This window comes from Neodiprion fabricii, chromosome 3 (assembly GCF_021155785.1).
Source record: "Neodiprion fabricii isolate iyNeoFabr1 chromosome 3, iyNeoFabr1.1, whole genome shotgun sequence".
NCBI classification, from domain to species: Eukaryota; Metazoa; Arthropoda; class Insecta; order Hymenoptera; family Diprionidae; genus Neodiprion; species Neodiprion fabricii.
This window is the reverse complement of record NC_060241.1, coordinates 27,711,041-27,726,614: the sequence shown is the minus strand read 5'-3', so window position 1 is coordinate 27,726,614 and position 15,574 is coordinate 27,711,041. Positions and strand designations below refer to the sequence as shown.

General features: G+C 44.1%; 1 protein-coding gene across 2 annotated transcripts in view; it reads left to right on the top strand.

Annotated features, from left to right (window-relative positions):
• LOC124178024 (neurotrimin-like) overlaps nt 1-15,574 on the top strand; it is a 47,820-nt gene that overhangs the window by 8,587 nt on the left and 23,659 nt on the right. For both annotated transcript variants that reach the window (XM_046561090.1, XM_046561089.1), the window contains exon 2: nt 6,909-7,006. In XM_046561090.1, coding sequence (XP_046417046.1) covers nt 6,909-7,006 — 98 coding nt within the window. The remainder of the gene's footprint in view (nt 1-6,908; nt 7,007-15,574) is intronic.

Genomic DNA, 15,574 nt, shown 5'->3' with positions numbered 1-15,574 from the left:
CTCGCCACGTCTGTGTATGCAAATGATATACATACTTCTGTGATTCTATCCTGTAATCCAACTTAATTCGAGAACCAGCTGTCTCGCTATTGTAACAATGCCGGAAGAGTTTGGCAGTGCGACAACAGAGAATAACGTTGACAGCTTGCGATTAGAAAAACCCTCCTTAGCATTTTGGCCAAAATTTTGACTGATTTTGAAAAATGTCAGGATTAAATATAGTTGTGTACGAATTCATACGCTTGGAGGAATATGTGAGTAAATTTGAATCATAATCATCATACGTAATTTTCGTACTCATCGTTTTTTTCTATACAAAATGTGCGATTCGTTAAAAAATATGAAACCACCGTTCTCGTAAAATCTCTGCACGCTTGGACGACTTCTGTCTACCCACGCCACGCACGCATAAGAATCCAGTCCGCGTATCAGACGGATTGCGAGCACTTGGAAATATGTATGATGTACCAATTTGCGAACAGTGTATCTGGCCTCAAATATAACAGGAGGGGTGGAGTAGATCACTGCACTCGGAGAATATTTAACGTTGCGAACAATAAATGAAACAATAGGGGAGATGAACGGCGCTTCCATACATTGAAGGCGGGGGGGGGGGGGGGGGGGAGAAGGGAATACAATCGTGCCTTTGTCATTTTTCCCTCGTAACGGTCCTTTCACTCCGTGGTTGTTACCTCCATGACAATTCGAGATAAAAAATCAAGTTATAATTGCCGAGAAATGACAAATATTTGTCAGCATCGAGATATACAGATTAATCAGTCTCTTTCATGTCACAGTGAAAAATTTTGCGGACTCTTTACGAAGATAACCGTGTAGATGAACTTGTTCATTTCCGTTGAGAAATGTTCTCCCGATTATGCGCACTCGTGAAATCAATTCATCGTCGGTCTAACTATTTAAAATAGTAGAATTTTTTTTCGTTGAAAAACGGATAAAATTTTCCAAATCTCAAGATTTATTCGGAATTTCCAACCGAAACCGGGCCTTGTTTGTTGCATAATTTCTCCGCCTCTCCACAGCGCCCGCGAATCACGTGTCCAGAGACCACAGTACCGACCAAGAATACTCTGACATCACACCTAATTAACATCGAAATAGGCTGCGAAGAGCGGCCCCGGTTGCGTTTTCCTAGTGGCAATAAATCCAGGAAACAGATAAGCGTTATCTGACCTTTTCGGTGGGTCTATCCATGGAGCATTTCTCTATTCCCAGACAGCCACGCCGCCACCCTTTCGTATATACGCGAAATCGTGGCATGTTTTCGTTTCGTTTGTGTATCGTCTCGCTCGTCTATAGGCACTGCATACAACACCTAGACACCTATTCCTACTGTCTGTAATAATTTTTACGCATACACCGTGACGATTTCACTCGGGAAAACCAGTCCGCGAAATCTGATAAACAAATTTAGACGCTGAACACTGCGATGGTTGTATACCCTTGAAAACTTGGTCATTCGCTTTCTTTTCTCTCCTTTAAGGCACGACAGCCTCGTCTCTTTAAGTTGAATTCAAGTCTTGCATCGGTGTGGATCGAATTTTTTTCCCAACGTTTATTTTTTCAATGACTTTACACCGCGTCGATGTATATAGGTGTATATCTGTACTGATATACATGATAAATTATAACAGGAGACATTCCCTTGGGGATTTTGAGCTCAAAGGTGAGATTGATTTGTCGGCATAGAGGAATTGGAGCTGGAGTCGATCAGTTGTTAGTTCGTAAATTGAAGTATTGATAGGTTCTGCCGTCAATTTAAAATTTGACAGTTTGACGGTTAATTTGTTGAACGATTCTTTTCTGAACTATTTCAACGGATAAACTCACTTCCTATTTCGCTAAGATATTTTCAGATACGTAACAGATGTTTATTTTATTCAAAGTAGGTTACACTCGCCTGTGCCGTCGATCCAACCATTACAGAATGCTTTTGTTCAATTCGGCAGCTGAAATTGAAAAGAAGCCAAAAATTAATTGACTCAGTTCAGCGAACTTCTACCTAATCAGAAAACAATTGTTGAAAAATTTAACAGAAAATTATTCCGACCATTGACGCCTCTACCTAAGGAGCCAGTCATTCGCTTTACTGATTTCTTGTAAGAAATTTTCTACCACTTTCTTACGGTCAAAACGACAACTCGCATTACTATAAATCTCTGTAGACTTGCACCATTGAATTGATACTGCAAGCTGTATCGATTTGACCGTAATAATTGAGATTACTTTTTCGGTAAGACGGCGGGTTTCCTGAATTTGCGGTCTCATTATAGAAGACAATGCGTATTGGGACCTCGACAACTATTGACCACTCAGTGCTAAATAATAGAATTTGCCATTACACTTATGAATTACAGGGTCGTTAAAACCCGGCTGTAGAGCTTAATCAAGCCGAAGTTAGTCCACGGTGCTGGTTGTGGAAGTTAGATTTGCTCAGCATGATTAAGAACGAGGGGCAGAATTGAGTTTACCGAAGGTGTTCTCAGCGGCCTGTCTATATAGACGACCAGCTCATAATACTCGGAGCTAAATCAACAGGTTTACATGGAGAATCGGGCGATGAAAGGTCTTCCGCCAATTCCTCCGGCACTTTGCTTCTCGCGTTTCGTATTTCACGTTTCACATTTCGCGCTGAGCCTAAACACAATCGAAGGAAGTCGGGGAGAACAATGACGGCGACGTTATCCAACCAAGTGATTGACTCGTGTCATCAAGCGAAGGGACGGGGCTTCGGAACAATGGGAGAACTCGAGGACGGAGTTGGCGTCCCTTAATTTCCCTCCTCGTCGTCGGTCGGATAATCGGAGCCCATTGAATATGAGAGGGTGCAGGAAGATCGAACACCGACTTGGAAAGGTATAAAGAAAAAGGAACCGCGAGGGGACGCCGGCGACTGGCCGTGAAGTTGCGTTCGAGGATCTCATGATCCTTGAGCTCGGACAACTTGGCGACGACAGTCGAGCTTCGAGACGTTCAGGCAAGCGTGCGGAGAGGATCAAAGCGCGGCTCCAAGATTTGAGGACTCTGGGGTAACAACTCACGTGCTTCGTGGTCGCGGGTCAGGGGTGAGTAGCCCTCCGACCTAGACAGGATCTTATCATCAAAGCCAGGATTCGTGCCTCTATTCATTAGAAACATACCACGGGTATTTGCTAATGAATCTGATTCCTGGGGCTCGTTCGGCCGGGCTATCACCACTTGGGCACGCGCCTCCGTGCTCGTTGTCGCGTTTCCGACGCGCGGCCGTTCCGCGTTCGCTTCCGCAATCGTCAAAGTTGGCGGTATAAATTGTATTCTCCCTCGGTCCGGATTCCAACAGATATTACACACTCGTTCGAGGGGCAACTGCGGGAACGCCGGTATTTTTCACCTGCAGGGTGTCGAAGAGGGTTGGGAAGAAGGCGCTTAAGAAGATGACACTGCCCACGCGATAAGGGATTCCCTGGAAATGATAAATCGTCAATTCGTATGCCACATTTACGAAAGTGTTATTCGTGCCACAATACACTTTTGTCGGAACGTCCTGGAGGAGTTGAAAAGCCTTTTGAACAACCGGCGTGGTTTCTCGTGCCACCTTTTTATCCTGGAGGATTTCAACGGTTATATATTCGGTAATTACGAGCGCGAATCCCGCAGAGTAAGACTAATAGCATCGAGACAATGTCGTTCGAGCAGCTCGCTCGACCGTTGATCAAGTTCTTTGCTCGTCATTTGAAACCACAAATTAAAACCAGAACAAAGAGACGGTAAAATTTCGAGGAAACGGATGATCTCACTGGTTTAAGCCTCTAAGTAGGTGCAATTCGTTTTCAATACTTTGTTCGGGGCGTATATTTTCAGCCATCGTTCGGTACCACGTCTTATACCTCCGTAGTACCTTTTGATATTTGCGTTTTGTTCCACCCGAATAATCAGATGATAAAATTTCTCGGCTAAAGGGGATTTCACGGATCGACGGACCCTTGAGAACGTATGAAACCCAATTACCTTTACGTACCAGCCGCATTGAAGTCGCTTCCCCTTTACATTCGTCGTAGCTTTTCGCTGAGACAAAATCGTACTTGCAATTTAACGTGAACTTCCCTTCAGTTCAGTCCATCTCCATATTTTATTCCCCCAGTTTTTATGCCGAGGTAAATTGTAACGCGCATTAAGCGTATTCCAACGTATTCTCAGCACTGCCGGTATAATTTTTTCTCTCCGATAAGACGCGAAGCAAATGACAGAAACTATTCGCACTCGTGGTTGGCGAGGGTCAGCGGTCGACGACTACTGTTCCATTCTCACCAAAATCCGGCCTCAGAGTAACGAGTAGACCCAAGGTATTATTCATAACGGAGTGCAGTCAATTGCAGGTGACGTGTGAGCGAATTGGCTGTTTCTAGTTAGATTCTCGCTTGACGTATGATCTCCTTAAGCAGGATACAATTTCCAGCAGACGTGGTATACGATCACGGACTTCTGTCACCCTTGGGTAAACACGAAGCATCGGAACCAAGTCTACCGATGTATGTACCTACAGGCAAGGTTCGCCGTGAATAGGAATATCCAGACGGCATATATGATTTCGAGTCGGCGGTACGGTATGTGTACAAGTAGCGAGTACCTATTCCGAATCCGCGGTACACCGCTAATATTGCTTTCACAAGGTTGCCCCGATGGAACCGGAATTCTCGCTTGATATTCATTACTTGTATAAGTCGCGTCAAGTCTGGGAGCGAGATAGAAATGCGGCAAGTGGTACGCGCCCCTCGATTAGGTATAGTACACCTACCTGCGTGGAGGTTCCTCCGTGACGTGCGGCATTCCGGCTGATTGCGAGTAGTGCGGGTTTTGCAAATAAGAGAGATAAATATAAGAGCTGTATAATATAGATATGCATGATAAATTTAACGAGAATCAGACCGCCGCTGAGCCTAGTTCCATAAATATACAGTTGGAGAGTGTTAACTGCCTGCCGGCTGTGTTGTTATCTCAACTGTGCCAAGCAGCCAGCGATCCAGCCAACAATGGCTCTATCTCGCACTACTTCCACCCTTCCCCAACCCCAACCCCCGACCCCACTCCTCCGCCTCTCAACTCTGGCCATTAGTTACCGATCGCAGTGAACTACTCGTAATGCGTGTTGCCGAGGCACGAGTCAAGACTCATGTTCTCGACCGAGGGAAACCTCGTCGGCTGGACAACGGGGAAAAAGATTGTCCCACAAGTGGCAGCGCCGTGGGTCCGGATACCCGGCTTATTCTGACGGAAAATCTACCGCTCAACTTTTACTCCCGACCTTCTAACGTCGGGGGTTTCGGAGGGCAGGCGGCGTCCCTTCTCGAGAGTCGACCAAGTAGACGCATGTTTGTATAGGTGCTCATATATTAGGAACGTGAATGGCTACTGGTCATTCCGTTCAAAGACGCGGTGCCATTTTCGGACCCGTCGTGTATTTATATTAAAAGCCTCGACGAACCAGAGGAAGCCCGGTAGGCCCGGTTGAACTACCGGCGAAATAGCTCTTGGACATCTTTTGTGGAGAGGCTCGACTCTTCGGCGAAAAATGTTCAATCACTGCCACGCTTTTTTTTTATATGTAGTAAACATGTGATAATACGAACCGAATCGGGATACGGAATCCGTAGTCGTGTTAAGCGGTTCGCGAAACTATGTCAACGCGGATGCATATATTTCAGCCATTGATCGTCGCCACGGACATATTATATCTACTCATCCGCAACTGCTGACAAGAAGTGTTGCGCGTTTCTACGTCTACCGTTTTGGCAACGTCCGCGGCTTATATACCTGGTGCGGAATATTGCCTGAACAGGTGCGCTCGGTACCACGTCGGCGAAGAGATTAAAGTACAGGGCGATAAGTGCGATTCAACTTAATTCTGCAAAGAACAAGTTTATTTTTTCCCCCTGATATATTATACGTCTGAATTGTTATAAGCTTGATTTTCGTTTCCTTATCTGACAATGAGTTGAAATATGATCACCGTTACGTCAATGAACGTTTCTCTTCGAGCAATTTCCTTATTGCTTCTGTGATTTCTTCAACTCTTGGTAGAAATTTGTGTTTCAATTAATTCGAACGGATAACGTTTCAACATCACAACCGTGGGGCATTTTTCATGGTTTTTACAGTTTTGACGTGTGAAAAATTGTGCAAATTTAAGCAAGTATATTTTACCCAGAATATATTTGATAAAAAAGTAATAAAAACGAACTAAGACGCATCCGAGCTAATTCCTCGCGAGGACTAAAACCGCGCACCGGTAATCGGCTGGTCCTGGCGTAGCCACGCGTTGCGGAACCCGTAGTTCATGACGGCACGTGACCATCGAGTGAATCGGTGTGAATAACCCAGAAAATTCGTACCGCGTGAACGGAGCGTGCCGTCGAGGGAAGGGCGCGTAGTTCGACGGCGTCGTCGAGAAATAATAGACTACCGCCAGGCACCCTGGGCACGCAAGCTCTTCGTCATCTTCACAGCTGCGCCAAGGAATGAATTTGATTTCATAAGATTCCCTGCTATACAAACAACAAAATATATATATATATATACACACATTATGTGTAATCAGTCACTGTGGTACCGACATCAAGATTCCTCCGTACATTCGCTGATTGGAATATAAACTTTGATTAACGCGTGGCATTATGTTCTCCGTAGAGAAAAACATTACGCATGAACTTGAATACTTTCTTTTTTCACTGGGCTTGCAGTATGTAATTATGATCCCTCACTTTGGAATCAAATCAAGGTTGTAAATAAAATTGTCATATCACGTCAGGTTTCATAGTGTAATTGTCCTTTTTGAGACTTGAACATTTCCCTCTCATTTAAATTCTTCAGTCACCCTTGTTGCTGTGATGAGACTTTTGCATTCTTTGTTGCAGTTTTACCCAAGTTTGGAAAGCCTTTGGACAATCTAACAGTTTCCGTCGGTCGTGAGGCCACCTTCACCTGCATCGTCGAGGATCTTGGTCTTTACAAGGTACGAGCGAAAGATTTCACATCATTTTTCGCATCCACTACGAATTGCAAATGTGGACACATAACAATAATAAATTACAACTTTTCCAATTCTGCAGCTGATAAAAAATAGACCTATCCGCGAGATGCCATTTAACTGACGATGATAGCGATTGGATAATAATCATCGTTCAGACGCTGATCATGCCCTTATTATACCGATTGCGCAGAAAAGTTTCAGGTTGAGTTTGAATATTGCTCGTGACTGCTGATTCCCATCCTGCGAAATATTTTTATCTTCGCTGATTGTTCGGTTACCCAGAAAGCATTTTCGTAGTCCGCACCAATATTATACCTCAGGTTCTGTCGAGTCATCGTTTCTCTTCCTCATTTAGTTTGTTTGTGTTTCTCATCAGGCGTGACTGCATCCTGCAGGAGGTGGTTACTTTCTGAGCTGCAGATCAATGCGAAAACAGGAGGAAATCACTTGTCGCAATTCCAAAGGCTGGAAATAGGATCGAGTGCACTCTATGAATTCTCACGCTCCGCGCTCTTCCATTTCAACGACGGCTTCGAAGTTTCATAACTAGAGTTGCGACTTGCGCCAACAACAAATTATCATACCCACCTTCTTTCCCCATTTTCTAGTCTGTATAATAATAGTTCCCATGGCCTGGCTCAGAGTACATACTTAAAAAATGTAATATACCCTGAGATTTTCACCGCTAGAAACGGCACAAGGGACGAAGTGAACAGGGTTGGAAATCAATTTGTTTGAGTACAAGCGAGAAGGATTTCTTCTTCACTCGAGACAAACAAAAACAGTTTTAACAGCTTATTTTGCGTGAAACGCTTGCCTCATATTTATAGAACCATAATAATCCGTGATGGTAAAAAAATAATATCAATAACACTGAAACAAAAAAATTCGTACCCACGTCCGGTTAAAAATGAAATAATCTTTATTAAACGTTCGTCCTGATAGAAGAACGCACCACGCGAGAGGATATCTGATGGTAAAAAAACTTTGTTAACGATAGTTGGGCAAAAGTTGCCAATGCAGTACTTGTAACACGAGGTCTTGACGGGAAACTTTTCATGTGTGTATAATATATTTTGCGGTGAGCATATAATCGATCTTATCTTGAGTAGCTTCTAGGGTAGGCACTGTATATTTTTACTCCCTAGCCCTTTTATCTCGTTTTCCATTCAGTTAAGGGCACATTGGCATGTCTAGGGATGTATAAGGCATATAAAGGGGCATATATATGTATATACATATATATTTTTTAAACGCTTAATTTGCTCGAAGGACCGAAGCCCTCTGAGCCCGTATCTCCTCTCGCAGAAGTTGGGTTAGTCCTCGCGGGTGAAAATTAGAGGGCGTAGCAATCCCTAATAATTTCTGAGCCAAAGATTTGGCGGGAATCTGCGTGCGTATCCTCGAGGACTCCATTAAGTGGGGATAAAATCCCGCGGGTGTGAGTTCAGCAGTTTGTTAATCGCCTCTCTCTCTAATAGACGTCGCGGCGGCGACCCTCGTTCCGGTTCTCACCCCATGAATCCCCCTTATCCACCCGCCCATCCTTTAACCGGCGGCGCCCCGACGCCCCCCAGACGTCGCCAAGCGCCACGCTCCGCGGGCCGAATCCAGAGTTATAACCGAAGGTGGTGTTGGCGCCGGATTGTTTTATAGCCCGATATTTAATGGCATAGATGCAACATTATATCGCCGCGAGGGAGCGACGCGACCGACCAACTCGGAAATGAAAATGCCGCCGCCTGGTGATTTACAAAAATTCTACCGCGGTATTGAATCGCGGGAACGGAAGGCGTCCGCGGTATTCGCATATGCTCCCCTTAGCCGCAAGATGTCTCGCAGACACACCGTTCCGATACAGGCGATCGTGAATTCGATTTACCGACCCTTGAAGTTTCGTCGCAGAAATATTTCAGAGGTGTACCTGCAAATTTTTGTATTTCCGACACACGCTTTTCCCGAAGCTTTCGTGCACGAATGTTGCATGTATTTTATCAATTGAAAAATTCTGAACATGATCGCGAAGCTTCTTCCAGCATAAATTGTATAGTTCGAAGTGAAACATAAGTGCGTGTGTGTGTGTGCGTGCGGATGAAATTCTAAAATTTAAACGTTACTTTCGCTCTCAAATCGAAAAAAACGTCTCATTAAAGATTCAACCACAGGTTTATCATTCTTTTTTTTTTTCTCTCCTGTCCATGACTACTAACTCCCGCGAAGCCTGATGTACATAAGCGTTTGGAAATTGAAAGAGGAGGAGAGCGTGGCGGTACTTAATATTTAAATGGGTTTGTTAATATTTAAACGTGTCTTGGATGAGAATCTTGCCGGGTAACTTGTGTCCCAAAGAACTCACTTTACGTTGCTTTAACTCTGTGGGAAATTTCGTAATTTTATTAAAAACTCGAAATTACTTTTACCGCGGAAACGACGGGATAATTTTCCTCGTCGCCTCGAAATATTTTTACGACCATAAACCTAATTGGAGGAGTTCGTTCCAAATTTTCTTGACGAAAATCCAGGCATGAGAAAACATACCCCATCCGCAGATCCCCTTCCATTATCAATTTCATCCAAAATGGTTGAAATCCGTTCTTTCATTTCAATTGGTTCAAAAGCGTAATTGTACCGCCGAAGACCTCGCCGCCCTAAGCCGGGCTCGATTTAACATCATGTCAATAACATCGCATCGTTGCGCGCGTAGTTTGTTGCCCTGGGCAGTGGATGTAACGAACATAACATCCGGGAGTGAAGTGCTTACAATTTTGCCCTTATCACAGGCGTTCAGACATGAAAGTCGATACTACCTACATACCCCGTACAAATGCTCACACTACATTGTGATTCACTCTATACAAGGGCCGCAGGGCTCTTCAATATAGCATGAGGCATCGAAATTCATTATTTTATCGCTACGTCCAACGTTGGCTCACTAAAGGCGCCTAGCTTTTGTAGAGAGAGAGAGAGAGAGAGAGAGGGAGAGGGAGAGGGAGAGGGAGAGAGAGAGGGAGAGGGAGAGGGAGAGGGAGAGGGAGAGAGAGAGAGAGAGAGAATGTTTAACTTGCCTGAAATGGCAGCTCGCTCTATTTATACACATACCCATGTATCGTAGACCTATATCATCTTGACTTCGTTAATATTCGATTTTACGGATATGATTGCTTACTCTTGTCCCTGAAGGGTATACCTAGACCGATGTTTAACGAGAAGCCACCAATTTAATGCTAAAACCATAATTTCCTGCTTCAAGTTTAATAACAACCGACAAATATACGCCTTATGCACGGTAATTATTCATATCGCTTCCGCGTGCATTTATACGTAATTAGCGTATACCCGTTGCTGGTAGGTAATACCAGTGATTTTTCCTGGAGAAGAAATTTATTTCCCGTATAACAATAATATTATATACCTGCAGGTGAAATTTCATGACTGCTCACTATTTCTAGCGTCGCCTGCAATCGTCTGTCACTTAGCACAGTTAAACGCGCGGGAAACCGTCGTCAAGTTTTTTTCCGTTACCATTTAATCAATATGACCAACGGCCGGGACATTTCAGAGAAAATCGTGGTTTGTTTAACGCTCAAAGGAAACTGGAGATGGAAACGAGATGCTGAGCAGTTTCGGAAAATCTCATCTCGAACATGAACACTGTACGATCTGTCTAAATTCGGTGCGGCGCAGCGACATTCAAAACGCGTATTAGTCCAAGGTTATGATCTAAACTATACCTTATTTCGAAGCTAATTCACGAAAGCACTGTTGTACGGCATGTCAACCGGTGATCTAAAAACCGGAACCATCAAGACTGATCATCTCATACACCAGTGTTCGAAAATACAAAATTCACCCAATGAAACATCACTCGAACGAAGAATAGAAATGCTAAATGGTTTCCGGTAGATCGACAAATACAATTTGCTGACCCCGGGGCAACAACTTTTTGTTTTTTCTCACACAGCCTCACCTAGATAGATAAGAAAACAACTGAACGCAGACATTGGTTGACGATTCATTCGTTAGGCACCACCAACACGACTGAGATATCTGCAGCTGCACTTCCGGGAGTGCGACAGCACAACCTACTGATCGATACTGCAGATCTGAATTTCCCTCCCCCCTTCAGTTTCGAAAGTTGGTTACGATAGTTCGACTGCATGCGTTATTGGATTTATCGGAACTGATTACGCAGCAGTTGAGCAGTCTCGAGTAATCCAAACCAAACACTACAGCTGCATTAACCACGGTTCATATCCAATCACCAAACTCCTGACTTCCGGCACGTAACGCGGCGCCGTGCATCCCTTGCACAACTTCTGTATTCAGATCGTCGTAATGCCAAATACCGATTTCAGACAGCGTTAACTAGCAGCTCGGCGGATCGTGACCGATGTGAATCCATTCGGGGTAGCCAAAGGTCCCAAATGTACCGAATAGTGTCGGCACGCCAACGTCTACGTGTGTCGAGGGTGAAATTGAAGTCTGACAAAACTGAATGGAGGGATAGCTGCAGGGATTCCTGCGGGTTCATCTCGGTTCTCGTGGTTTCTCAACTGGACCGGAGGAAGCTGCGCAGCGTGGGGAACAAATTATCAACTAATTCTCACGCTGAGGGTGCAAATTTGTAGTATGTTTCTTCCACACGGCGAGCGACACTCTCTCTCTCTCTCTCTCTACCCCTCCATTATTATTATATCTCTCTCTCTCCCCCTCTTTATCTCTATCTCTCTGTTCGCTTTCCTCTCCGCGACTCTTGCTGCTCTACCCGTGCTCTGATATGATTAACGAGATAACACTAATTGCTTGAATTTGCGAGCAGGAGTGATGCTCATCTTTCTCCGAATTACCTGCGACAAATTTTGAAATAATCTTCGCGCTTGGTTTAATGCATACCTGCCAAATCAGTTGAGATTGAATCATCAGGTTGACTATACAGATTAATTAGTTTATGTATTTTCGATTCACCGCCTTGAATTGTTATTACTTTTTCATTTTTCAAGGCACCTATTCGACAGAACCATGTAAACTTATTCTTCACCTTCGTCTCACCCAGACTTTACGCCTGGTACAGCTATTACAGTTGAACGTCAATATTTTTACTTGTATAGTTCGCACGCTACCTGCATTAGCCAGTGATATGATCTCGATTTTTCGTGTTCTTCCACCTAACGTGTACCACAGCTGGTATCGGTATCGCATCGAATGGTGTGAAAAATGGGTAACGAATCAGAGGTCAAATAATCAGACCGTGTAGAGTATTTTTTACATTTTATTTTCCACTGTTTTAGATGTTTGATAATTTTTTTCCCTCTCTTTATTACCAAACGGATATATTTCTGCCGAATTCCGTTAGACTTTCGTGCAGTCTTGATATTGGGCTATACTTTTCACTCATGAAAGTAGCGGGGCCCGTTTTTCATCTACAATTTGGTTTACCCTTGGATCTCTGGCGTATATTTTCGCATTATTCAATTGGTTTTTGCCATGGTCTGTCGGCATGGATGCTTATGTGTCGTGTTATCCGTTATCAACTGAAACGACATAAATTTGTGCCTCGCTGCTGTAAGCCAACGAAATCCGCTATCGAGTATGAAAAATTCGAGTTGAGACTTTTCGCTTTTCCTCTTCTTATTTGATTTTTTCATGTCGCACTTGTCTTATTTCAGACCTGGAGGTGCCATGAGAATAAAACCTCTGTATTATAAGTGGAAAGAATCGCACTTTAGTCGATGAAAGACTTTTCTGAGTGATCGAATATAGTAGGTATTAGACTTTATACAGACGAGAAAAGAAGGTTCAGTAATCGATGTGATGAAAGAACTCAAGTGTGGCTAATGGCATTGATCAATAACTGCAGTTGAGTGACCAAGGACGGCGTAAGAGGTGGGAAACAAAAACTATACGGAGTGAGAATGATACCGTCCCCAATGTGATTTTCAACAGATGTAAGAGAAAGATATTCGAAGGTTGACGTAATTTGACCATTATTATATTTTTCCCATTATTCAATTTTGTATTTAAATAAAAGTAGCTATGTAATCTTTTCGTTTTGTCCTCAAATTTCCCTATAAATCTGTGCAGTGGTATGAGAGATTTTTTCGAGTAATCTTGCAATGGCCCGTGAGGCGGTAAAGAGTGAAGGAGGCTTTAAACTTCACTAAATAATTCGATCCGTATAATCACCCAGGCGTAGATTAGTCTCAACCCTTAGGCTTTATTTAACCCGTGATATCCGCGCCTTAGCACTGTTTAGCTAAATGGGATGTTCTCACGTCAGCGCTTTCGCCGCTGGTGGAAAACTATTCGTAGAAGTTTCATTTCGTATACAATCGCGTGAATACCGGGGACCCGGTCGGGTGATAGGTACAGTACATATAAAAAAGGCCCTCTCACGCCCGGCTGCCTTGACGAGATTTTTCACGATGTTTCGCGGGTCTCGAATAGACGCTGGTTGATATTGATAGCGCGATATTTAGTTGAAGGAGCGCAAAGCAAATGCAATTTTTCCTATGCTCACGCGAAACGAGGACTGGCACAAGGTGGGAAAACGAAGTGTTGCGGGAGGGCGGACGGAATGGGGAAGGAAGGAGCTTGCATGGGAGGGTGAGAAATGAAAGATTGATGGGGCGAGAATTGTTGGGAAATGAGGGTAAGAGAAACGGGATAAGAAATGGTGGTCTGCTGCTCGGGGCTACGTTTGAACCTCGAACTCGAGGTGTAACAGGAAAGTGGAAGGTGGAAGATGGAAGATGGAAGGTGGAAGGTGGAAGGTGGAAGGGCGAAAATGACCCGCAAGGGTGGATCGCTTGACGGTCAGCTGGACTCGCTGGGCCAAGATCACGTGGACCACTTTGGTCGGAGTTCGACTCCTGGAGGTATTTCCGCCGTATCGATGGGTCCAATAACCGAAACCGGTATCCGGTGACCCCGCGATTCTAGCCAGACGATCGCATCGCGTCGTACCGTTGACTGCCACCCATTGCCTACGAACTCGTCTGCAATTGATGCCGATTATCCTCAGGGGCTGACGTGGGGGCGATACAGAGTTACAACCCTAACCTCAAACCCTGCTTGGCCGAAGGTTCCTTCCTATCTTCTCTGATTGTGAGTGGAGCTACCTACCGCTGGCTAGTTATCACGACGAATAAATCTTGGTCGCTTTTACTCAAAGTGGGACATTTCTTTATGCCACGTTTATCGTCCTGGTTACTCGGTGCACTCAAACATCACCCATGCAACTACTGGTTGTTGTATATTGTATAATGTATATACGCGAGGGGTACGCAGGAATTTTAGTGCAGTTGGGCAGGATCAAAGTTTGCGGGATATTCGACCGCGTGCACGCCGATCAATGCAGCTAGTTACAGAAACTTTTGTGCCACGTTTACCGAGCTGTTCTAATGGCTGAATGAAGTCAACTGTAGACTGAATTAGACCGTCTAGTCATCGCTCTATTCAAATAATTCGGGATGCGCGATCACTTGAAACTTCGCCCAAAGTATCAAACTCCCAAATCCGATCGGTGCCGTTTCAATCCTCGAATTGAATCTCTCGACTCTACCTTTGTTAACTTTACGTATATTCGTTGAGTGAAAGGCGATCTAAGAATCACATTTGGTTTCGAATGGTAATGTTTAGCGGTAGGATTATCCGTTCCCCTCATACTAAGTTTGTTTACCAGCATCGATTCAGCTTCAATTATTGTAAATAGAGGCTTAGATGTACATTTTTTCCAAGCACAGAACCTCTGAGAGCGTCGCTGGTAAAGCGGTTCGTTCAGGTTCCCACGAAACAAGTTTTTTCATCGTTTGGAATCGGATCAGAGCTTTGAGAAGCTCAACGACCCACCAGAGTTGAGCTGAGCCGCTTTATTTGTATTTTTGAACCTCGGACTCTTGAGGTACGTTCAACCAGAACGATGTTAAGAAGATAAGTCTAATCCGAGCCCCTCTTCTACGTGCTTTAAACAAAAAAATAACCGCTCAACGGTATTGAGCGGTATGATTCAACTAAATACACATAGAATATCATCCGTCAAGCCTGTCAGTGATTCTAGAATCACTTAATTAATTATGAAAAATCGTCAACCGCGAGTTATATTTCAAGTCGGAAGTAAAAATCCTGACCGCATGCGACAACAAACGTTCGGACCAATCATTTCTCACTTAACCCATCAAAACCGTTATACAAAACGTCACAAAGGTTGTGTTGCCTCGGTATAATATTTCAGTTTTGCTCGGTGAAATTGCTGTCAAGCGTCGCTGGTGTGTGTCACACGAGTTAAATTGCCTCGATAGTAACGAACAGCTTCGCTGGACTTTGATGGGGATTCGCGTCAACGTTCACAGGTAATCATACTAAAGGCCCAAAACATCGGTTAAGCGACAAGTATTGATGATGGCTGCGCGACGCAAATGTTTTAATACAGGACTGTCCAAAGCCTACGGAATGAACAAAAAATAAAGGAGGATACAAAAAATCAATGATTCGCAAATTGCCGTCGCGATTCAATTTCTATATCCTTCTTATCGTCACGAGTGTCAGCCGTTA